This window comes from Sciurus carolinensis, chromosome 3 (assembly GCF_902686445.1).
Source record: "Sciurus carolinensis chromosome 3, mSciCar1.2, whole genome shotgun sequence".
Classification (NCBI taxonomy): Eukaryota; Metazoa; Chordata; class Mammalia; order Rodentia; family Sciuridae; genus Sciurus; species Sciurus carolinensis.
The window spans coordinates 182899047-182922760 of NC_062215.1; the positions used below are offsets into that span (position 1 = coordinate 182899047).

The following is a 23714-nucleotide window of genomic DNA, read 5'->3' on the forward strand; positions in this document are numbered from 1 at the left end:
TTTCAGATCAGTGGGCTTGTCCTCCGCCCCGCCTCCTGCGCTGCTCTGGGCCTTGGTCAGAACATAACCTATGGAGTGGGACTTATCCCAGTCAGTCATGCAGGCTGCAATTCCAAACCTCTCCTGACAGTCCACATTCTCCAGCAGGAAGGAGATACACCTCCTGCAGCTCATCCTGGTCCCCCACTGGGATGGTGAGCTGCCTCAGGACAGTGGTGTTAGTCTGTTTTGTCCACTTCTGGAGTCATTGGGCCTGGAACAATGACCAGCACACACCTGGCAATTCACCAGTAACTGCGGTTTACAGAAGAAATACCTATAGAACAACCAGTAACTGCAGTACATGTGGTCAGGGAAGGCAGATCTTCAAAGGGGAAGGTGGGCCATTTCGTGTTAGGTCAAGGAGGACTGCCCCATCATACCCTAATAACGTCATATACGTTAGGTTTGGGGTTGTTTGATTTGTACCGGGGACTGAATGCAGTAACACTGAGCTACATCCCCAGGGTCTCGCTGGCCTCAAACTTGGAATCCTTCTGCCTCAGCCTCCTGGGTTTCTGGGATTCCAGGTATGTGCGCTCCTGTCAAGCCATCCTATGTGTTCATCAGCACCAACAGAGGCCTTCAGGTGCAAGGAACTTCTCTACTTCGATCCCGAAAGCAGCGGCATTCGGTGTCCTTTATCACGCAACTACACAGCTCTAACTCCAACAGGACTTTCACACCCAACGTAACATCACACTGAACTATGCTTTCTACCCCGACCGTCTCTCAATGAACAGCCTTAGGACCCAAACATTAATACTCAAAAAGGGGTAAGTAAGTAAAAGACTCCATTCGTTTACCCACTCCGTGTCCCCAACAGTTTGACAGTGTCTGATGCTCATTCTAAAAAATAACCTTCAGAAACGCACACGGGCCCACACACCCCTCGAGCAGGAGTCGGAGCGGGGCTCCCGCAGCCGCCCGCGACGGGGGTGAGCAAACTGCTCACCGCCCGCACCGTTCCCGTGCGGCTGTCAGCGGGGCAAAGCGACGCCACGCGTTCCGGGCGACGGCCAGGGTCAGAACTCGACCCGACGAGAGCTTCCTTGCCCACGAGGAAGGGTGCCTGCCAAGGCCGAGCGGCCCCCTCAAGAGCGGGCAGCGCCAACGCTGCTGGGGACGGGAGAGAGGCGGTCTGCGCGCCCAGGAGCGCAGGCGAACGCCGCCCGGCACAGACCCGCCTCCCGCCATCTCGCCCCGACCCTCCGACGGCACACACAGCAGCCCGCGTGCGAAGGGAGGTGCGCGCGGTGCCGGGGGCCGCCCGGCAACTTCGCCGGAGTTCGGCGCTCGGCGTTGCCACCCGGCGGGCCGGGCTGCGCCCCGCCGCCCTCCGCGGCCTTCGAGCCCGCGAGCCCGGCCCGGCACTCCCGCGGGCCGAGGGCGCGGGCCGGGTGAGTGCCGCCTCCGTCCGCCGCGGGCCTCGGGCCGGCTGTGGAGGGCGAGCGAGCGAGCACCGCCACTGAAGTACCGGCGCCGGCCTGCTCACCTGCGTCCATCTTCCCCGGCGGCGGCCGACTGACCGCGGCGTCGCTCCGACGGCCCCAGCGCGACGCGGAGGACGGGAAGCCGCGGGGGCCAAGTACTCCGCGGAACGCGGGCGCCGCCATGTCGGCGTACGGCAGCAACACGGGGTGGGGCGCGTGGGGCTCGGGACCGCAGCTCGCTAGGGGGTGTAGGGGTGCGGATGGGCGTGGCCATCATGCCATACGACTGGGCGCGCGCGCATGTCGCCGTACGGCCTCGCCGATCCGGGCAGCTGTGCGCCGGCCGCCGCCGCCGCCGCGACGCCGAAGCCGGCAGCCGACTGCGGCGGGCGGGCGCAGCGCGCCGCCATCTTGCCGTACGGCGCGGCCGACCCACGTCCCGGCCGTGTCGCCGCGCTCCCTCGGGGCGGGCCGGGCGGCGGGCGGCGAGGCCGGAGCCTGGCGGCGCGCTGGGCCGGCCCGCGATGGTGATCTGTTGCGCGGCCGTGAACTGCTCCAACCGGCAGGGCAAGGGCGAGAAGCGCGCCGTCTCTTTCCACAGGTACGCGGCCCGCCGCTCGGCCCGCCACGCCCCCGGTCCGGCCCGGCCCGGCCGGCGGGGAAACTGAGGCCGCGCGGCGGGCGCGGGGGGGGCGGGCGGCGGGCGTGGCGCCGCGTGACCTTGGCCGGGCCGCCGTCTCCGGGCCGGGCGCCGCGAGCCGGGCGCCGCTACGGCCGCGCGGCGCCCCCGGCCCGCGTCCCGCCCCGCGCCCAGGCCCTCGCCGCAGGCCCGCGCGGGACCCGACCGCGGCCCCCTGCGCGGCCCCGGGACGGGCTCGGCGCGCGGCGGGTGGGAGGCGGCCGCCGCGGGGCGGAGGGCCGGCGCCGGGCCCGCGCGCTTCCGAGCACGTGCCCAGAAGTTTGGGTGCAGGCCGAGCCGTGCGGGCCGGCGGTTGGCGCTCCCAACGGCCTGAGGTGCCGCGGCGGCGGCCCAGACGGGCCTCGGGAGCGGGAGGCCGGAGGTCACGTGGCCCGGCCTCCGCACCCATCGGCTCGGGCTCCCGGCCCCCGGCAGCCTAGGTGGGTCGGAGGACCCGGTGGATGGAGCTGGACGGCGCCGAGTGGCGCCTGGCCGGACGCAGCAACGGTGAGGGATGTCGGCCCGGCAGCCCTGGAGCCGGGAGCGCGCCGCCCCTTCGGCGTCCCCTGGGTTTCCTGCCCCATTTTTGTTTTTCTGGTTTTTAAAAGTTGTGGCATGATCCGCATGACAGTTGCTCCCCTGGCCTTTTAGGTGCTCCTTTCAGTGGCTGAATGCGTGCACGTCGTCTCCAGAAGGCTTTCTTCTGGCGAGGCTGCAGCGGCACGGGACGCTCGCTCCCGCTTCTCCTCCCCCAGCCCCCGCAGCCCCCAGCCCGCTTTGTCTCTGGGCATCAGCGCGCCCGGTGCCGCGGTCCGAGGTGCACGTGTGACACGAATGTGTCCTGCGACACATTCCCGGCCGGTGGAAGTGCGCAGAACCACAGCGCACTCTCCGTGCTGGGCTCGCCGCGGCCAGCGCTGCCTGGCTTCTCAACAGCCGAATCAGACTTCCTGGTTTTAGAGTTTTACCTTCTAGGCACACCAGGAGGGTTGGTCAGTGGTCAGCTTCCAGAAACTACTTCCAGTTGTCCTGGTGCCCTCTTGATGGAGCCTCCTATGTGCTCGAAGGGCATCTGCCACATCCTGTGAGGAGTGACAAATTTTTCCTCTCCGTTCTACAGACTGTGGGCTCCCAAAGGGTAGGCAGTGGATCTTTCCCTCTCCTGTTCCAGTGGTAACTTGTACATACACGGTGTTCCTTAAGTTAACCCAGGGGCGCTTAACTGAGCCACGTGCCCAGCCCTTTTTATTTTTATTTTGAGACAGTGTCTAAGTTGCTTACAGCCTCACCAAGTTGCTGAGGCTGGCTTTGAACTCATGATCTTCTGCTTTAACTTGTCAAGTCTCTGGGATTGTAGGCAAGGGCCTCCATGCCCAGCTCCTGTAAGTCTATAGTGGAGTATTTTTTTAAGTAAATGAAGTCAGTGCAGGTTTCCATGTTTGGAAAGATACTTGTTTTGATTTTGTAGTTGGGGAGAGACATGCAGTTATTTTTGAATACTCTGTTATTTGTCCTGCAGGTTCCCCCTAAAGGACTCAAAACGCCTGATCCAGTGGTTAAAAGCTGTTCAGAGGGAGAACTGGACCCCCACCAAGTACTCCTTCCTCTGTAGTGAACATTTCACCAAAGACAGCTTCTCCAGGAGGCTGGAGGACCAGCACCGCCTGCTCAAGCCCACAGCAGTGCCCTCCATCTTCCACCTGCCTGAGAAGAAGAGGGGGTCTGCCAGTCATGGCCGCACCCGGAGGAAGGACGCCAGCAAGGCCTCAGGGGCCGTGAGGGGCCGTGGGAGCACAGCAGCTGGGAGAGGGGCTGTGAGCGCCACGCCGTCCTCCAGTGGAACCCTGATGGCCCAGCCAGAGACCCGCAAGCTGAAGCGAGCCCCTCTGCAGGGGGATGCCACACCCAGGACCACCCCAGACCCTGGCGGCCAGGAGCAAGCGCAGCAGTCTCTGGGAAAGACCCAAGGAGATGGACCAGCGGCCCCTCGGGCGGGCGGCCAGGCAGAGGCAGAAGCCTGTGCTGAGGAAGCCAGGAGCCAGGATGCTGCTGCCTCCACCCAGGGGGCCGGGGCAGACAGAAGCGGGGTGTCCATGGATGACTTTACCCCCCCAGGGTCGGGGGCATGCAGGTTCATCGGCTCGCTTCATTCTTATAGTTTCTCCTCTAAACACACTCGAGAGAGACCGTCTGTTCCCCGAGAGCCCATCGACCGGAAGAGGCTGAAGAGAGACGTGGAGCCCAGCTGCAGCGGGAACAGCCTGGGGCCGGACAAGAGCGTGGCCCAGAGCCCCCCGCGGTCCTCGCTTACAGCCACGCCACAGAAGCCTTCCCAGAGCCCCTCCGCCCCTCCCACTGACGTCACCCCGAAGCCAGCTGCGGAGGCCGTGCAGAGCGAGCAGAGCGACGCCAGCCCCATGTCCATCAACGAGGTCATCCTCTCGGCCTCGGGGGCCTGCAAGCTCATCGACTCGCTGCACTCCTACTGCTTCTCTGCCCGGCAGAGCAAGAGCCAGGTGTGCTGCCTCCGGGAGCAGGTGGAGAAGAAGAACGGAGAGCTGAAGAGCCTGCGGCAGAGGGTCAGCCGCTCCGACAGCCAGGTGCGCAAGCTGCGGGAGAAGTTGGACCAGCTGCGGAGAGCAAGCTTCCCCTACCTGAGCTGCCTGCTGCCCCCCAGCCGCGGTCAGTACCAAGCTTCTTCCCCTCCCTCCCCCCAAGAGGGGTCTTTGCAGCTTGGCTGGGTCTGGGGTGGGGGCTGGTAGTAGCCACACTTAGTGGACTGGGGACTCAGATGAGGTAGCTGACCTCTCTTGCTCCTGACCACACAAGGGGCCCTGTGTGTGGAGGTGTGAGCAGTTTCCTGGGGGCCAGCCTGCACTGCACAGGTCGTGGTGCCCGGGCAGTGGGCCTCGTGTGGACCCCGAAGGCCTGCTCCCATTCCATGCTCCCAGAACCAAGTTCCAAGCAGGTTGGGTCTCACAGAAATAAAAGAGAGTAAACTCTCAGAGAAATGCAGGAGACCCTTAGAATCCTGGGGAACCTTCCATTCCTGTTTCCTGAACATCCTTGAGACTAAATCATTTTGGGCACCTGTAGTCATTTAACATCTATCCAGTGTTAAAACGTCTATTCAAGTACAATATGTTCTGTTCTGTAAAAAATAGAATACCATGGGCCAAGACGTGGTGAGAATTCCCATTGTTCACCTGCCTCCCTGATCTTAGTACTTGCTAGTATTGAAACCCGGTCTTAGTCTTTAGACTATATTCTGTGCTATTGTGGACACAGGTTTCTCCCCGTGCTGGTCAGCAGTGTGTGTTTTCATGTATTTATTGTCTGTTCTCACTCTGTTTTACTTTTATGTGCTTTTGAAAGCTGATTTCCAGGTCCTGTTTCTGTGCCGAGAATCTTGTCCTCTCTGTTACATGCCCATGGAAAGCGCTTTCCTGCCCACTCATGTCACCTGCGTCAGCATTTGTCCTGAGGATGTGAGCAGCTCTTCTGGTGGGATGAGAGTTTCAGGTGCTCCTGAACTCATTTCCAGTGCATGCTGAAGCTAATTTTTTGGAGTTATTAATTTTATTGCATCAAGTTTCAGTAACGTCTCTTGGAGCAATCTGCTTTTTGAGTTGTTTGGAGGTTTTATTGTGGCTGAAGACATGTCTGATTTTGTGACTCACCTCTCCACAGCTGGCTACCTTTTCTCTGCACCGGCTTCCTCTCAGGCCTCCCCTGTTGGTTTCTGCAGAGGCGGGTCAGCCTTTTCCTGGGATTCTGGAGATGCCCTTTCTTCCTGGGCTTCCGTTGAGCTCTGCTTTAGGTTTCAAGACCTTGTCGTCATGTGTGTGTTTTCCTGACAGCCTGTTAGGTCTGAAGTCTTTCCTGTCTCCTTATTCTCAGTCTTCCCTGTCACTTTGTTTGATAGCTACATTTTTAATTCCGTCTGAGAATCATCACCTTTATGGAGCAATGCAGTACAGTTGTGATTACTGACATGTTGGGATTTGGGTTTACCTTTTATTTTGTTAGCATTTCTTTTTCTGTTCTTCTGGTTTATTTAATTAATTAATTAATTTTTTTTGGGGGGGGAGGGTACTGGGGATTGAACCCAGAGTCACTTAACCACTGAGTCACACCCCAGCTCTTTTTATTTTTTATTTTGAGACAGATTCTCACTAAGTTGCTGAGGCTGGCCTTGAACTCGTGATCCTCCTATCTTAGCCTCTGAGCCTCTGAGATCACAGGGTGTGGCCTCTACCTCTGGCTATTGTTTTGTTTTGAAGATGAACATGTCAACCTGACTCTGTAAGTGTAGAGCTGAGTGGTTCCCATATGCTACCCTCCCCAGGTTCAGTCTTCTCATTTTCCCCTCAAGGAACCATAAGCATTTAGAGTTGAACATACATTGGTTACTTTGTTCATGGCTATTGACTATTTCTACATTTGTCCTTTGAGGAAATATTTAATGATTTTTTTTAAAAAAGTTCATATTCCAATACAGTTTTGAGAGTGGTGGGTTGGGGTTGTCAGTTTTTCTGAGTCCTTGGGCATGAGGGAACATTTGGTTGGGACCTGAAGTAACCCTGGGCACCTGTCTGATGTGGCGGGCGCTGGCCCCTGTGTGGGTGGGCGAGGGCTCTTCTGTCCCTGGGTGTGGAACGTCATGACTGGGGCTGGAGTGGGCCCCATGCTCGCCCCTGAAGTGCCCTTTCATCGGAAGCTCGTGGGTGCTCACGTGTGCAGGTTGTTCCCTCGCCCTGTCCTTCCTGGCATTGGGCATTGAGAGAAGGGTCATAAGCAGCCTAGGTGGTACAGATTCTGTTGACTTCCCATGCTGTGGAAAGCTGCCAGAGGAGTCCCAGGGTAGGGAGAGGCTGACTCCTCAGTGGTCCCAGGGTAGACAGCTGTGGCTGAGAGCTGAGGGCAGGGTGCCCGTGAGCAGGGATGCCCAAGGTCCACGCTGGGGAGGCTAAGAGGAAAAGCAGCACCCAGGCCAATAGCTGGGTCTGTTCTGAAGTGCCCAGGAGACCATGGTGCCTTCCTCGGGGTGAGGCAGGCTGGAGGGAGCAGGCACCCAGCCTCCCAGGGAATCTGGGCAAGGTCAGCATGTTTGAAGCCCTGGGACAGGGTGCTTCTCTCAGGAGCCGCCAGGGCCCCAGGAGAGGAGAGAAAGGCTCACCAGGAGGAGTGTGGCAGGTGTCTGGACCTTGGCTCCCTGGAGCCGGGGGAGTGGAGTGGGCGCAGGGGTTGCTGGGGAGGCCTGGGGTGGGGCACTCTCTTTAAGAGCTGCCTCCATGAGGGACATGGACAAGTGGACTGTAGACAGAGGGGCCATGGCCCCTGTGGAGTCTTTGTCAGTGGTGAGGACTGGGAGGGCCCCGTGGGGCCTGAGGAGGCCCTGGGCTGGGCTCCCAGCAGCCTGGTGAGCGGCAGTGGTGAGAGGGCAGATGTTCCCTGTGTCCCTGTGCCTCTCAAGGCCAGGTTGGGGCTGGGAGAGAGCCTGGCTCCCTGGGGTCTGCTGGAGGTGCCCTGGCTCTGGCCATGGTGGTCTGCAGTGAGGTCTCAGTGGAGCAGTTGTGCAGGGCCAGAGACCGGAGCAGGCCATGGCCCCTGTGGCTGCTCCTTGCCAGCCCCTGGCCCCGACCTCCTGGCAGTCCTGGCTGTGTGCTCCTCAGCTGCTTGTCCTCACTTCCTGGCTAGGGTTGCCCACCTTGCTCTCTGACTGACCACGTACTTGATGCAGGAATATTGATCTCTATCAGGCACTGTTCAGTCAGTGCCCTATTTTAGTAATTGAACACTTGCTTCAAAAATCCATATTCTTCTTTTTTCCTTTGTGATTTGTTATCTACATATAATTTTTATTTTTTGGGTTTTGGTGGTGGTAGTACTGGGGATTGAGCTCAGGGATGCTCTGCCACTGGGCTACATCTCTTACCTGCCCCCTTTTTTTGTTTTGGTACTGGGGATTAAACCCAGGGGCCCTTAACCACTGAGCCACATCCACAGCCTTTTTTATTTTTTATTTTGAGACAAGGTCTCACTCGGTTGCTTGGGGCGTCATTAAGTTGCCGAGGCTGGCCTAGAATGTGGGATCCTCCTTCCTCGATCTCCAGAGTCGCTGGGATTACAGGTGTGCTTGGCCCATATTTAAATTGAGTTGTTGGGGCTGGGGATATAGTTCAGTTCATAGAGTGTTTGCCTGTCAAGCACAAAACGCTGGGTTCAATCCCCAGTACTGCAAAAAACAAAATAAAATAGAGTTGTTTTCTTACTGTTAAGTGTTAAGTGTTCTTTGTGTAGTTTGACTACAAGTCCTTTTGCAGGTGTGTTTTGCAAGCATTTCCTCCCTTTCTGGCTCATCACAGTGTCTTTGGCAGATCAGAAATTTCCAGTTTTAACAGAACCAAGCATTTTGATTATTTTTAAGTGGATCATGCTGTTATTTCTAAACTCAAGTTCAAATCCAAGGTCACCTAGACTTCCTCCCTTGTTTTTCTAGGAGTCTTATGGTTTGCATTTTACATTTGGGTCTATGGTCTGTTTTGAGTTAATTTTTGTGAACGTCTGTGTCTGAGTTCTTTTTTTCTTTTACGATCATCCATTTGTTAAACAGGTTATCTTTTCTTCATTGACTTGCCTGTGCTTCTTTGTCAGGAATCGGTTGCTTTTATTGGCTGGGATGCTTCTTCTCTCTGGGCTGGTCAGCTCCACCCTGCACAGGTGGCTGTGGCTTCCTGGGAGCCCTGTGGGGGGCAGTTGCCCACCTTGTTCTTCATTGTGCTATGGACTGCTCCAGGGTGTTTGGCTTTCCCTCTACCTGTAGTGTCAGCCTGTAGCATCTGCCCAGCAGTTTGCTAGGGCTTAGGTGTTGTGTTGAGTCCATAAATCAAGTTGACTGACATCTTGACACGTGGAGTTCGAGAACATGAGGTACTTCCATTTATTTAGCTCTTACATAACATTTTTTGTAGTTTTTATGGAACTCTATACATATTTTGTGTGTGTGTTTCCTTAGATTTATACCTAAATATTTCTACTTTGGGTGCAAATGTGAATTTTCTTGTGTTTTACTTTCAGGTTCCAACTATTTGTTGCTAGTAAACAAGAAAGCAGACAACCTTCATATGTTAATTGCATGTCCTGCAACCTTACTGTCGTTGCCTGTTAATTCCAGGAGATTTTTGTGGATTCTTGAGCTTTTTCTGCATTGTGTTGTCCACAAACAGTTGTGTTTTTTCCTTCCTAGACCATCTGTTTCTTTTTCTGCTCCTGTTGCACCAGCAGGACGTCGGGGTGGTGTTACGCAGTGGTGGGCGTGGCGACCTTGCCCAGCTCCGTCTTGGCAGGAAAGCTCCCTGTCCTCGTTGCTGAGTGCAGTGATGCTGTAGCAGGAGAGCTGGGGTCTGGCCTGGCTGGCTCCTGGCACAGTGCTCCTGAGACTGCGTTTCCTGAGTGCTGGGTGAGAGGAGCATCTCTGTTGTTTTCTCAGAAGCCCTTTCAGCCACACCTCAGTCGTGCTTCTGAGTCTGCTCCTGGGGTGGGACTGGTCCCCAGAGGGTTGGAGCTGAAAGCTCCATTGACCCCTGGCCTGGGTGTGGGCTGTAGACTAAGCTAACCACTTGTGGCCAGTGATTAACCAGGAGTGCCCACACAGTGAGGCCCTGTACAGATCCTGAAGGTCCAGAGAGCTGCTGTGCCAGCCAGCACTAACGGTGCCTGAGGCAGGGAGTCCAGGACGTGCTGAACCCTCCCTCAGTCTGCACTCCACAGTCCAGATGTCCAGTTCATTCCACTGTGGTCGAGAGCAGACCGTGTAGGATTTCTGCTTCTAAACATGTGAAGGTGTGTCTCAGGCCTGGAGTGTGACTCTCTTGGTGAATGTCCCCCATGGACTTAGAAGAGTACTCGCTCTGCTGTTGAGGGGGAAGCCCTCCAAGAGGCCTGCTGGGGCAGGGCGCGCAGGGCTGCTGCTCTAGGGCCCTTGACCGAAGGGCTGTCACGCCTTCCTGACGAGCAGTCCCCGCTGGGTCCCCAGGACTTCTGACCTGGTGTCTTTGCATTAGGTGCCTCTCTGGTTGTGCTAGCATGGTGTACCTTCCTCTTTTTTTCACGACTGTATTTAAGGTGAGCCTCTTATGGACAGCACATAGTTGGATTTTATTTTAAAATCTGCTCCGATGTTTGTCTTTCTTTTTAGGTTTCTAATTTTTTTTCCTTTTTGTGCTGTTTGACGGTGTCACCCAGCTGGTGTGCTTGGGCCAGTCCCCCTAGGGGCTCCTGCTGGTGCTGCTGGATTGAAGGGGCCTCGTTGGCAACTGGCTCCTGTCCTCTGCCTTCTGTGGTCCCGCGGCGTGGGCACACCTCTCCTGCTCCCACCTGTCTGACTTGCTGCCACCCCGGAGTCAGCTCTTCACTTCACAATGAGTCCACTCTGCGTAGCACTGTCATTGGTGGGTGGAGCATAGACCTGTGATAGGAGCCCACTGTCCCTGGGTCCCTGTGAGTCAGTAGGAGGAGAGGAGAGCGCCCGCTGCCCTCCCTCCCCCACAGGTGTCAGACCTACCTGCACACTGTGCGCGCTGGCACTGAGCACCCTTGGCCCCGCAGGCCTGGGGAGGCTGCTCTGTCCCTAAGCCTTCGCTCCACGGGTGAGGCCTTCCCTCTGGCTCCTTTCAAGACCCTCCTGTCCTGGGCTTCTGCAGCTGGAGTGTGACGCTTGGTGGGGGTCGGTGTCCCACTGCTGGGCGTTCTGCCTCTGAGGTTGGCGTGCGGCCACTTGGGGAGTCCACAGCTGTTGTCCTGCCCATGCTGCGTGTGCTCCTTCCTGCCCTTCCTGGTTCTCCCACTGCTTGTGTGGGGTGCTCTGGGCACGTCCAGGGCTTGCTGGAGCTCTGACTCAGGCGCTGTGTGGTGCCCCTCTGCACCTCAGTTGGGGACTTCTGGTGACCTTGCCTCAGCCCCAAGGAGCCACTGAGGCCAGTCCTCCCTGGCAGCACCTTCGCTGAGCACACCTTCCCATCCTGTGCACCTCCTGCGTGACCCACCTCTCTCTCATGGCGCTGAGCTTGCAGTCATCATCCCCTGCTCTCAGGCTGGCAACTCCGGGGCACCTGCTGGAGGCAGACCTGAGGATGCAGGTGCCAGGCTGCAGGTCTCCACTGCCACTGTGGAGCCCTGCTCCAATGCCCTGCGGCTGCTGCCCGGGTGGGCAGATCTGGCTGTGGTTATGTTAGGGGGCCGTTTGCGGCCCCTCCCCTGGTTGTCCGTGTTAGGGGGTCGTCTCTGGACCCTCCCCTGGTTCTCTTGTGTTCGGAGGGCCGTCTCTGGACCCTCCCCTGGTTCTCTGTGTTAGGGGGTCGTCTCTGGACCCTCCCCTGGTTCTCTGTGTTAGGGGGTCATCTCTGGACCCTCTCCTGGTTCTCTGTGTTAGGGGGTCACCTCTGGATCCTCCCCTGGTTCTCTGTGTTAGGAGGGCCGTCTGTGGACCCTCCCCTGGTTGTCCATGTTAGGGGGTCGTCTCTGGACTCTCCCCTGGTTCTCTGTGTTAGGGGGTCGTCTCTGGACCCTCCCCTGGTTCTCTGTGTTAGGGGGTCATCTCTGGACCCTCCCCTGGTTCTCTGTGTTAGGAGGGCCGTCTCTGGACCCTCCCCTGGTTCTCTGTGTTAGGGGGTCGTCTCTGGACCCTCCCCTGGTTCTCTGTGTTAGGGGGTCATCTCTGAACCCTCCCCTGGTTCTCTGTGTTAGGGGGTCGTCTCTGGACCCTCCCCTGGTTGTCCATGTTAGGAGGGCCGTCTGTGGACCCTCCCCTGGTTCTCTGTGTTAGGGGGTCGTCTCTGGACCCTCCCCTGGTTCTCTGTGTTAGGGGGGCGTCTCTGGACCCTCCCCTGGTTCTCTGTGTTAGGGGGTCGTCTCTGGACCCTCCCCTGGTTCTCTGTGTTAGGAGGGCCGTCTGTGGACCCTCCCCTGGTTCTCTGTGTTAGGGGGTCGTCTCTGGACCCTCCCTTGGTTCTCTGTGTTAGGGGGTCGTCTCTGGACCCTCCCCTGGTTCTCTGTGTTAGGGGGTCGTCTCTGGACCCTCCCCTGGTTCTCTGTGTTAGGGGGTCGTCTCTGGACCCTCCCCTGGTTCTCTGTGTTAGGGGGTCACCTCTGGACCCTCCCCTGGTTCTCTGTGTTAGGGGGTCGTCTCTGGACCCTCCCCTGGTTGTCCATGTTAGGAGGGCCGTCTGTGGACCCTCCCCTGGTTCTCTGTGTTAGGGGGTCGTCTCTGGACCCTCCCCTGGTTCTCTGTGTTAGGAGGGCCGTCTCTGGACCCTCCCCTGGTTCTCTGTGTTAGGGGGTCGTCTCTGGACCCTCCCCTGGTTCTCTGTGTTAGGAGGGCCGTCTCTGGACCCTCCCCTGGTTCTCTGTGTTAGGGGGTCATCTCTGGACCCTCCCCTGGTTCTCTGTGTTAGGGGGTCGTCTCTGGACCCTCCCCTGGTTGTCCATGTTAGGGGGTCGTCTCTGGACCCTCCCCTGGTTGTCCATGTTAGGAGGGCTGTCTGTGGACCCTCCCTGGTTGTCCATGTTAGGAGGGCCGTCTGTGGACCCTCCCTGGTTCTCTGTGTTAGGAGGTTGTCTCTGGACCCTCCCCTGGTTCTCTGTGGTAGGGGGTCGTCTCTGGACCCTCCCCACCATTATTTTTAGTCTGGTTGTTGATTACATAAGAAAAGGCAGCTAACTTTAGAACTCAGCCATTATGGTGATTCTCCTGTCATTGAATTGTTCCTAAGTGTTTTGAATGACTGGATGGCCACACATGGCGTCTGCAGGTGATGGCCGCGTGACCCATTGTGGTGTCTGCAGGTGATGGCCGCGTGACCCCGTTGTGGTGTCTGCAGGTGATGGCCGCGTGACCCCGTTGTGGTGTCTGCAGGTGATGGCCGCGTGACCCATTGTGGCGTCTGCAGGTGATGGCCGCGTGACCCATTGTGGTGTCTGCAGGTGATGGCCGCGTGACCCCGTTGTGGCGTCTGCAGGTGATGGCCGCCTGACCCCGTTGTGGCGTCTGCAGGTGATGGCCGCCTGACCCCGTTGTGGCGTCTGCAGGTGATGGCCGCGTGACCCCGTTGTGGTGTCTTCAGGTGATGGCCGCGTGACCATTGCGTTGTCTGGTGCTGCAGGAGCTCCTGCTCTGTCTTCCCTCATGGATTCTGGTTTCCTCCATGTCTGTGTGCCACTCTCGTTTCATGTGTGATAAAGCCAGGGCCTTGCTCGTGGCAGAAAGAGCAGCTAGCTCCGGGGTGCCCCAGCAAGGCAGTGCCTCCCCCGGCACAGCCCATGCTGGCCCGCAGCCGGGACGTCTTCCTTCATGACCTGCTGTATAGTTGGTGCTATTTTCTTCTGTGACAGTGGGCGGCATCCTTGTCAGCAGTGCAGAGTGATGTGAGGTGGCCCAGCAGGAAGGATTCTGCACTGGCTCCCACCTCCAGGCCGAGAGCAGAATGAGCAGAGGCCATCCCACGAGGAGACGGTGCTGCCAGAACTGTTGGGGCTGTTCTGTGCCTGAGTCGCTGTGGTTCCCTCTGTTGTGGTCAGTGGTGTCCACAGGGTGCAGTCTCCTTCTCTGCATGGGACAGCTCACATCTCTGACCTGTCCCTGCAAAGCTCCTTCCAGCTCTGCAGCTCTGTGAGGTCACTTCCTTGTGAGACGTGACCTTCTGAGTGGACTACAGTTCCCAGGATGCTCCCTGGACCTGGCATCCGCTTCCCGCAGCGCCTCCTCAGCCAGGTGCAGACATTTCCTGGTAGTTGGCAGAAAACAACCTTGAGGAACCTTGCCGGTGTGCTGTGATTCTGAAAACGTGGGGATGGGTAAGCCTGCTTTCAGCATCTGGGGTAGGAAATGAAAGTTTAAATTTCTTGTACAAAATTTAGATTTTTATTTTTGCACTTTGGCTAGATTTTAATAAAACAAAAAAAAAAGAAATGAGATCAGAAAAAAATTTGTAGAAAAGCCTGCCTGGTTTATTTGAAGAGGTTGAAAGTTGCAAATCCACTGGATCTTCATTCATTATACTTTTGTTTCACTTTTTAATCCACTGTTTCTCTAATGAGGTGATTTACATCGGGAATCGCAGGCTGCTGAGCGTATGTTGATGATCCCAGCACACTTTCAGGCTCCCAGGGTGTCTTCACTGCAGCTCCAGGCTTTTGTGAGAACAGGGCTGAGGGGCAGTGGCCAGGACCCAGGGAGTGGGGGCGGGCAGGGAACCAGGGGCCCAGACTCAGGTGCCCCTGCCCAGCCTGCTGTTGGTGTCCACATCGGGGCCTGGGAGGGCTCAATGGTGCCTGCAAGTGTCCAGGGCCTGTGCCTTCTGAGGACCTGCTGGACTTCAGCGGGCGCACAGGCACACCTTACCCAACTGCTCTGTCCAGTGCCGACCGTGTCTAGGTGCTCCTCCCGCTCTCCCTGAGACAGGCCTGACCCCTTGCCTTGTCTCTCCTGCCGTCAGCCCTGTGCGGGGCAGCCGCCCAGCGACCTCGGCTTCCTCCTGCCTGCCCCTGGGTGCTGCCCTGACCATGTGACGTCAGAAGCAGCAACTCTGCCTGCCGGCCCTGGGCTTCCAACTGCAGCCCCTCCCCACCTGAGCCCCCAGGCACAGCTCCTGTCAAGACTTCGCTTAGACCCGGCCACCCGGTGTCACAGAACTTAGATGGGACAGAGCGCAACCCTGCTGTCACTGGGGGCAGTACACTGCCCTGCCTGATTCCCATTAGCCCCGTGGATCAGTGGCACCAAGCAGCTTGTGGTCCTGGGCAGCCTGGCCTCTGAGAGTCCCGCCCACCCTCAGCCCCCACCAGGCCCACAAGACCCCCAGGCCTTGTCACACAGTTCCCTTCCCTCCCAGGCCATCACTCTCCCCGCTACCCCCGACCCCCGTGGGCTCCTGCATCTCTTCTGTCTCCCTGCCGTACTCCGTGTGCTTGTGGTTCCTCCGGTGAGCCTCTGCTAGCAGTTAGGAGGCTGCAGCAGAAACTCCTGGGTCAGCGTCTGACCTCAGGCCACACTGCAGCCAGTGGGCACCAGGCCTGCCTCACCCGCCCACGTCATGAGACCAAGCTCCTCGGGCTGGTGGACGGGAGAGCCAGGGACAAGGGCACGTGACTCACACCACAACAGGAGGAGCTCTCTGTTTTAGTTTGGAAAAATCTTTAGAAATTGGGGCATTTTATCCCCAAACCAGTATTTCTGGCTTTTCCTGACAGTCGGAAGACTGGAGCAGCAAGTGCCTCATGTGGTCGTGGCCCTGGCGCCCTGGTTGCTGGGCCACTCAGGCCCTGGGTGCAGCCCTTAGCGTGAGGCGGGAGACTTACTTTGGTCGTGTTTGACTTGAGCCCTGTGTCCAGCATGGTCTGAGCCACGGTCGAGGTCGCTGGGGTGCTGGGAGTTCTTCTGGCGCTCAGCACGCCCCAGGGGCCACCACGTTCCTGGTGCCTGTGCCTGGCCTCTGCCTCGAGGCTTCTGTGTGGAGAAGCCCCCGCAGCCCCTCCAGTGGCCAGGCCTGTGCGGTGTGTGCTCGGGTCTGTTTGCTGGCTCGGCACCTGGCTCCTGGCTGTGTCATCTGGACGTGGCGCCCACGCACCTCTCACAGTCGGGAGGGCGACTGCCCACGGCGGTGACGAGAGCTAGCTCCTGGCTCTGAGAGGAAGTGTGGTTCTCGTCCCAAAGCAGTGCTGGTCTGCCTGCTGTTCTCAGCTGTGTTTCTGAGTGTCCTGGGCGCTGCCCCGTGACCCCTGTTGGGGGCGCTCCTGCTGGTTTTCCTCCTCCTTCCCCAGCTTCCGCCAGCCTGTGGAACCTGAGTTCTTGCACTCGGGTGCTTGGTCTTCCTTCAAGCTCAGAAGTGGCTCAACTCAGCACGTGCACCTGCAGTCCCAGCACCTCGGGAGGCCGAGGCCCTGTCTCAGAATGAATAGATAAACCAGGGGTGGACACACGCTTTGCTCTGAGCACCAAGGACAGCATGTGTCTGGGACCAGTGGGTTGCTGAGGGTCAGTCATGTTGTCTGGTGAGATGCTGGCCGGCCCTGCACCTCAGGAGGTGTGGAGCCTACCCAGCCTCTCTTCTTGGCAGCCTAGAGGGCCACAGGGGCTGTTCCCCACTGCCTGCCCACTCTTCACTGCTCTAGTGGACGGGCCGCTCACCTGCTCCAGCTGTGCTGGCCTGGTTCCCTTGTCTTGCAGCCGCACCCTGGCTCTCCCCGCTGGCTCCCATGGACCCCACGTTCTGGTGGCTGTGGAGTCTGTCTGTGACCTGTCTTCCCTGGAAATCAAGCTCAGGGAGAGCTTTTGTCATAGCAATCTTGTTCATTCCAGAAGAGGTGGAGATCCTTCTGACCCAGAAGACCAGAGACAGACAGGGACTGCCTCTCGTCTGCTTCTGTGCCTCTGACTTGTGGGCTGTTCAGAGGCCAGCATGTCTCAGGCTCTGTCTTCCTCGCCCTGTCTCTGAGGACTGCCTTCCAGGCTTTGGGAACAGGTCTCCCTCGGGCCTCCGGCCAGCTGCAGCGTGTCCTAGTGCTGGATCAGAGGGACGGAGATGAGGAGAGCTGGGAGGCCACCCTCCCGCTTGCCTAGGGAGGGTGGCCTCAGGTCTGGGGAAGGCGGGGTTGTGCCCACCAAGGCATGGGTTCAGATGTCCCTTTAGTGAGTGGTATGGTCCCTGCTGGCCCGCGACCCTGGCCCTGCCTCCTGAGTGGCGTCCAGCTCTGCTGCTACTGCTGAGCTTCTCCCCACCAGGGGGCAGGCATGGCTTATCCCAGGCCCTGGCCTGCTGAGTAGAGGACACCCAGGACCTCCTGGGGAGCCTGCTGGCCAATGGGATGGTTTTCACATGAGCTGCCAGCCTCCAGTGTGTGGGCAGGGCTGGACGAGCACTTCTGAGCCTCCAGGGCAGGCTCCCTGCCCTCCAGCCAAGGGCCTCGGTGCACTGACCCCTGCAGGGTGCTGCCAGCTCATACTGGCCTCTGAAGGGCCACAGCAGGGCACCTGTGCTGCTCTCCCTGGAAGGCTCAGGTGTATGTTGGGGGTCAAGGCTGCAGGTCACCACTCGGAGGGGCAGCAGGTCAGATTCTAGTCCCCTGGACTGAATCACTGGCAGACCAGCCCCCGTCCACTCCTCTGTGCCCACACCTGGGCTGCAGCACTGCCCGAGGACCAGGATAGCTGGTGAGAGCCACAGGCAGGGCTTTGACCTCAGTCTGTGAGTCGGCCCTGCCTGCCTGGGGGTCAGAGTCTGGGAGGCCTGAGGTGTGAGGGGAACACCCCTTCTCAGTGCCGAGCAGCTGTCAGTCAACCTGAAAAGCCAGGAGGAAGGCGCCCAGACGCTGGCCTTTGCACTGGGGCCTCCAGCACTGGGCCTTCAGCCCTGTGCCTCCAGCTCGTCCTCAGCCTGCGTCTCCAGGTCAGTGTGTCAGCTCGTCTTCCAGGAGCTCAGGCCAGAACCCTCAGAGCCCCTCCATCCCATGTCCACCTGCTCTGAGCTGGGGTCCTGAGCCTGGCCCTTCCCCCACCGCCCCTCCTGCCATCTGGCCAGGCCACCCCTCCACCTCCACTGTCTTGCTGTGGTTAGTGCCCAGGCTCCTAACCGATGTCCTGGAGGTGGGCGGAGCCCCCTGTACTCCTGCCGTCCCTAGAGTCCTTCTCCAGCCTCCAGACACAGGCCCTGGGAAGAGCCCACAAGAGGCAGCCCCTGCGGGCAGCCCGAGGTGGGGAACGCAGAGGTACTTCACCCTGCTGACCTGTGTCACACGAAGCCGCTCGGCAGCACTCAGTACCCCACCCACCGTCCCACCTCTGCCCACCCCCAAGCCTCTCAGCCAGCTATGGCGCTGGCTCACCAGTCACAGCTGGGGAAGACCCTGAGCCCTGCACCCCGCTCTCCACCTCCAGGGCCCTGACCCCACGCAGGAGCTGCTGTCCGCCCTGGCCCCCTGGCTCCCCTGGGTTGTGTTTCTGTGGTCACTCGCGAGGTTCTGACCATGTGGCGCTGCTGGTTCCAGTGGTGCCCGTCTGAGGTGTATTCTGGCAGCACGTGCCTCCCATGGGAAGCCCAGTAGGGTGCGCAGGAGGAGGCTGCTGACTGCTGTCCTTCTGTCCTCAGAGCCTCCCAAGATGAACCCAGTGGTGGAGCCGCTGTCCTGGATGCTGGGCACCTGGCTATCTGACCCTCCGGGAGCTGGGACCTACCCGACCCTGCAGCCCTTCCAGTACCTGGAGGAGGTGCACATCTCCCACGTGGGCCAGCCCATGCTCAACTTCTCGTAAGTCCCCCACGCAGGCTGCCGTTCTAGGCTGATCCAGAACAGAGAGGGTCCAGCAGGAACCTGCAGGCCATCTGAAGCAGGAGTGGTGGCATGGTCTTCCTGAGGCCATGGCGTGTGTGACAGTGTTAGGCAGCCCGCAGGGTCGTCGGTGTGAACCAAGCATGCAGCAAGTGCGCGCTTGTTTCCATCTGATCTCGAGCTGAATTCCCATGTGGAAGTCAGTCGCCCCAGTGTCTCTGAGAACAAGGGGTGTGGCTTTTCTCCTGATTTGCCCTGAGCTAGTTGTGAACCGAGGAATCCGTGAGTGCTGCGGTTCTGAGTCTTTGCCACAGTGAAGTCCTCAGCGGGGTCCCACAGCACACTCACTGGGAGAACCCTACTGTTCTGGAGGAAGCAGAGGCTCCCAGGCCTCTGGAATGAGGGCCCTGTGCTCCTCCGGCCTCTGCTGTGTGACGGGGGCAGCAAGTCAGCCTGGGGCTCAGGACCAGACCTGTTCCTGGCTGCACAGTGTTGGATAGGATGTGTGCACAGACTGCCGGTTGCGCATCCTAATCTGGAATACTCCACAGGCTAAGCCTTTCCGAGCCCTGACGTGATGCTATTTTGAGTTTCAGATTTTAGAAGCTCCACTTGTATTTATAACACCTCCGGTCTCGGAGAGATTTAGAAGATCTTGTTTAAAAACACTTCCACAACCAGACTCAGGGATCCTTCCACCGCAGCCTCCCAGGCCGCTGGACACAGGCACCACCGCTGTGCCCAGGTGTGGCGTTCTTGATTGAGCAGACAAGGGCATGTGACCCTAAGGAGTGTTTGAGTCAGCTTTGCTTTACTGTGACCAGAAGACCCGAGGGCAGCTGAGAAGAGGCAGAGTCTGTGGGGCTCAAGTCCCCGAGGTCTCAGTCCAGAGAGGGCCTTGTCCATTGCTCTGGGCCCGAGTGAGGCAGCGTGTCATGGGGAAGGGTTCCATGGAGGGAGCTCATGGTGGGGGCAGGAAGCAGAGAAGGGCAGGGAGCACAGGGAAGATGTACCCCCAGGGCAGCCACGCCCATCTGCTCACAGTCCCATAGCAGTGGTGGACTGATGAGGGGCCAGCTGTCCACGGGGTGGAGTGTCGAGGGGCCAGCTGTCAGTCCACCATAGCAGTGGGATTCTGGGTGGTAGACATGATGCAGACCAGTGTCGTCGGCATCTTTGAACTGTGGCCTGCGCCAGAGGATCGGAAAGTCCATCCTGCAACTGGCATGGGAGAGCAGTGGAGTGGGGTCTGGTGCCGGCACAGGTGGGCACGCGTGTGCCCTGGACTCCGCAGTGCGCGCCCTGCACGCAGGTGCCCCAGGCCAGGCACAGCCGGTGACACCCGACCTGTCCGAAATTTGCCATGAGAGCCGTAGACAGGCTGCGGGCAGCATGGCGTCCTGAGCCATGCAGGGAAAGGGCTTCGGTCTGGGTGCTCGCCCAGCGGAGTTGTGTCCCTCCTCCTGCGTCTGCCGCAGGGCGCATGCTGGCCAGGGGCCCATGCCTGCTCTGTCTCCACCACACAAACCACCTGGACTTGGGCTCAACAGAAGGAGGTCCTAGAGCTGTCCAGTGCCCATGGGCATTGGACAGCACTGGGTAGAAGGTGGGGAAAAACAGGCCTGGGGACAGTGATAGCCAGCCAGGACCCTAGGGCCTGGAGGGGCAGAGGCAGCAGGGCCGAAGGCCACTTGCGTGTCAGGCTGTCGCTGGGCGCCTCCGCACCCAGGCGTGGGCACTGGCGGGCCCGGCACCTGCCCTAGGTCTTGGCTTCCTGCAGGTTCAACTCCTTCCACCCGGACACGCGCAGACCCCTGCATAGAGAGTGTGGCTTCATCCGCCTCAAGCCCGACACCAACAAGGTGGCCTTCGTCAGCGCCCAGAACACAGGTACTGCCCACACCCAGGGGAGCAGGGGCAAGGGTCTCTCAGATGACCTCTCAGGTGTGCTTGCTTGGGGACTATGGAGGCGTGGTGTGCATGTGGGCTGCAGCCGCCTCCTGAGGAGCAGGGCTCCTGAGGAGGACAGTCTGGCAGCAAGGGCCTTCTCTGGAAGTCTGGCTTGCCCCAGTTGAGGTCCTTCTGAAGTCGTTCATCAGCCACCCTTGCCACCCTCATTACTTCAGTCACTCAGACTGCCAGGTCATGGTGCATGCCTGCAATCCCCAGGACTCGGGAGGCTAAGGCAGAAGGATCCAGAGTTCGAGGCCAGCCTCAGCAACTTAGAGAGGCCCTAAGCCCTGGTGGTCAGTCTCCAGTACCGAAAAAGAAATTACTCTCAAAAAGCTTGCATGACCTTGACCTTGCCCACTTGCTCCAAAACTGCTCCCTTCCTGGATGTTCAGGATGCACCCAGCCCAGAGTGGAGCTGTTCAGGCCCTGGTGGGCATGGCAGTGGGTGGAAGTCAGTGCGGGCTTCTGGTAAGAGGGCTGGATCCAGGGCACCTCTGCAGAGGCCAGCCCCCCAGAGTACCCGTCCTGTGCTGTAACAGACTGGAAACCCAGTAGGCCGTGTGCAGGCGAGAAGGGCCTTGTGCTGGAAGTCTGAGTCCAGCCTCCTGTGGGGAGGAGGCTGCTCTCTGGAGCCAGAACGGGAGGCTGCAGCTGAGCTCCACCCTCGCAGGTGTTGTGGAGGTGGAGGAGGGCGAGGTGAACGGGCAGGAACTGTGCATCGCGTCCCACTCCATCGCCAGGATCTCCTTCGCCAAGGAACCCCATGTGGAGCAGGTGAGCCCGGCCCTCCCCAAGATAGCTGTGGTGTGTGCGTGATGGCCAGCGGGGCCTCTGCAGCTGCTGCGTCTCCTCCCCCGAGCCCATCTCCCGGGCCTCCTGGCTCCTCCCTGGCTGATGGGCAGGTGGTCGCCAGGCTGCTTCCCTCTCACGAACACCCTCGTGCTTGTGCGTAAGTGTCCAGGTTGGCTCACTGCTGTGTGTGCCGCTGCCCCGTCCCTGGCCTCACTCTGGTGCTGTGAGTCTGACAGCAGCAGATGGTCCCTCGTTCACATTCGAATCCAGCCTTTGGTGGAGGGCTCATACTTGCTGGGGTCATGGGTTCTGCTGCTGGTGTGGGTGGACACGTGTCCACCTGCGGTCTGCTTTCCGGCCTGGCTGGTGGCGGGGGCGTCTCTGTAGCCACCTTTCTCGCCAGGTTTCCTTTCTCTCCAGGACTTGGGTTCTTGCTCCGTATTTCCTGTGCTCCTGCGGCTTCCTTTACAGTCAGACCCCTGACCTCCCAGATGGGTGCACCTGGTGACCGCTGCAGTCCTGGCTCTCTACGGGGTGAGCAGGGTCCCTCACGGACGCTGCCGCAGGGGGTGCAGCCTGGCCCCATGACACCTGGCGCAGGTTCTAGGGCTCTTGTGTCCTTGGTGTCACAGGAGGGTCCCGAGCGCCTCTGTCCACAGGTTCTTTTTATTGAGCATTTCCCTTTCTGGATGGGCTTCTGAATAAGACTCGAGGTTCCAAACGTTTACATGGAGGTCACATGGAACGTGTGCATTAGCCTAGGAGCGCCAGCTGGCGGGGCTGGCGGGGCTGGCGGCTGTGTGGCCGGTGTGCGGAGAGCTCGCGGTGCCTGCTGCTGGGCGAGCGCTCTGCTGCTGGGCACCCTCCCAGCCCACAGGCCTGGGGGCTTGGCTTCCAGAGGCTCTCTGCAGCCTCTCTTGGAGGACTCTGCTTCTCCACTTGAAGCAGCCGTGCAGCAACTGGGCCAGGGAGGTCCTCCTGCGCTGGCTCCGTCAGGTGGGTCTTCCGTCCCCAGCCGCATTCCTCCTAGTCCAGGTAGAGCGCTCTCGGTGACTCTGCTTTCTCCAGGCAGGTCGCTGTCACTGGTCAGGCCTCGTGGCTGTGGGAGCAGGGCCTGCGCCCTGGCTGCTGCTGGTGCCGGCGGCCTCTGTGGGTCTTGGTGCCTGCCTCGCTCCCTCCACCCGGCTCTCAGCCGCCGGCCCCGCTGTGTCGTTGATCAGCCTCTTTCTCCTCACACTTGCCAGCAGCCATCTGTTCTTCAGGGTTTTATTTGGATTTTGTTCATTTTTTCTGGAGAACTAGCTTTGGGTTTTAACAATTAAACAAAATGTTCCTCTTTTGCCAGGGGGAGGAGGCAGTGCACCGGAGTGGGGGCCGGGGGTGTAGCCTAAGAAGCCAGCACCCAGGCCTGGGTCCTCTGCTGACCTGACTGACCACAGGTGGGAAGCAGGCCTGGGTCTTCCCCTTGGATCACTGTGGAAACAATGTCATGCTGGGGTCGGGGCCCAGATGTGGGATGTGAGGGACTGGTGCTTGGTAAGCAGCTGTCTGCCCTGCCAGTGCTGCTGGGCAGAAGGCCGTGACCCGGCCACGACCATGCGTTTGGAATTTTTTGGGGGGTGGGGCCAGGGATTGAACCCAGGGGCTCTCGACCACTGAGCCACCTCCCCAGCCCTAGTTTGTGTTTTATTTAGAGACAGGGTCTCACTGAGTTGCTTAGCACCTCGATTTTGCTGAGGCTGGCTTTGAACTCGTGATCCTCCTGCCTCAGCCTCCTGAGCCGCTGGGATTACAGGCATGTGCCACTGTGCCCGGCCTGGAATTTTTTCACAGCCAAAGGTGCTGGTGGGTGCATGACCTTGCTGCGCGTGCGCTCTGCTGCATCCTGAAACCTCCGGCCTGGTTGCAGTGTCCCCATACTGTCCTGTTCTACGCCTTGACCTTTGGTGGGAGTCGCAGGCTTGGCAGGTGCCGCCATCCCACCACATTCCTGCAGCTCGGGTTGGTTCAGCGTCGGGGTCGTCTGTGTGGACAGTGTGTCTGTTGCTCCTGGTGAATGTTCCTTTGGGGAGCCTCACACAGACTCACACTCCTCTTCTTGTGGAGGAGAAGGTTGTGCTCCCTCAACCCCAGGCCTGAGCGCACCTGCTTCCCCAGGCTGCCTCTGCTGCGGCCACAGGAGGCTCCTTTCTCACACACCTTCTTGGTGCTCAAAAGGGCCCTTTCCTCTGCTTTGTTAGGTGCTTTTCCCACGTCCAGCCCCACTCTCTGCCAGTTACCTACGCCCATTTCCATACACCAGAAACGAGATGCCTCCCAGCTCAGTGTGAGGGCTGCCTCTCCAGGCTGACTTCTCTGCTTTGGTCCTTTTGCCTTGCTCTCCAGAAGATTTCCTCATCACCGTCTCCACGCGGTGGTGGGATTCCGAGCTGTGCTGGAGGGCTCCTTTCCATGGGTGGGCTCCCTCTCCCACCTGCCCTTTTATTTATTTATTT

The 23714-nt window shown here is 59.2% G+C and overlaps 2 protein-coding genes across 8 annotated transcripts in view; one reads left to right on the forward strand and one right to left on the reverse strand.

Annotated features, from left to right (window-relative positions):
- Positions 1-2189, reverse strand: part of Atg4b (autophagy related 4B cysteine peptidase) — a 24069-nt gene extending 21880 nt beyond the window's left edge. The window contains exon 1 of the mRNA XM_047546289.1: positions 1535-2189. Within this exon, the coding sequence (XP_047402245.1) occupies positions 1535-1655 (121 nt within the window). The 5' untranslated portion in view covers positions 1656-2189. The remainder of the gene's footprint in view (positions 1-1534) is intronic.
- Positions 1808-23714, forward strand: part of Thap4 (THAP domain containing 4) — a 26927-nt gene continuing 5020 nt past the window's right edge. Inside the window, exons 1-6 of one of the 7 annotated variants that reach the window (XR_007107827.1) lie at positions 1808-2073; positions 3671-4833; positions 18294-18453; positions 20255-20364; positions 21098-21201; positions 21640-21753. Coding sequence is in view for 6 of the 7 variants with exons in the window: in XM_047546282.1 (XP_047402238.1) it covers positions 1997-2073; positions 3671-4833; positions 18294-18453; positions 20255-20364; positions 21098-21201; positions 22565-22648 (1698 nt within the window). In the remaining variant the exon portion in view is untranslated. Of the gene's footprint in view, positions 2074-2487; positions 2659-3670; positions 4834-13860; positions 14029-18293; positions 18454-20254; positions 20365-21097; positions 21202-21639; positions 21754-22564; positions 22659-23714 lie in introns of those variants that run through there. The other 6 variants (XM_047546282.1, XM_047546281.1, XM_047546284.1 and 3 more) reach the window with 6 other exon arrangements.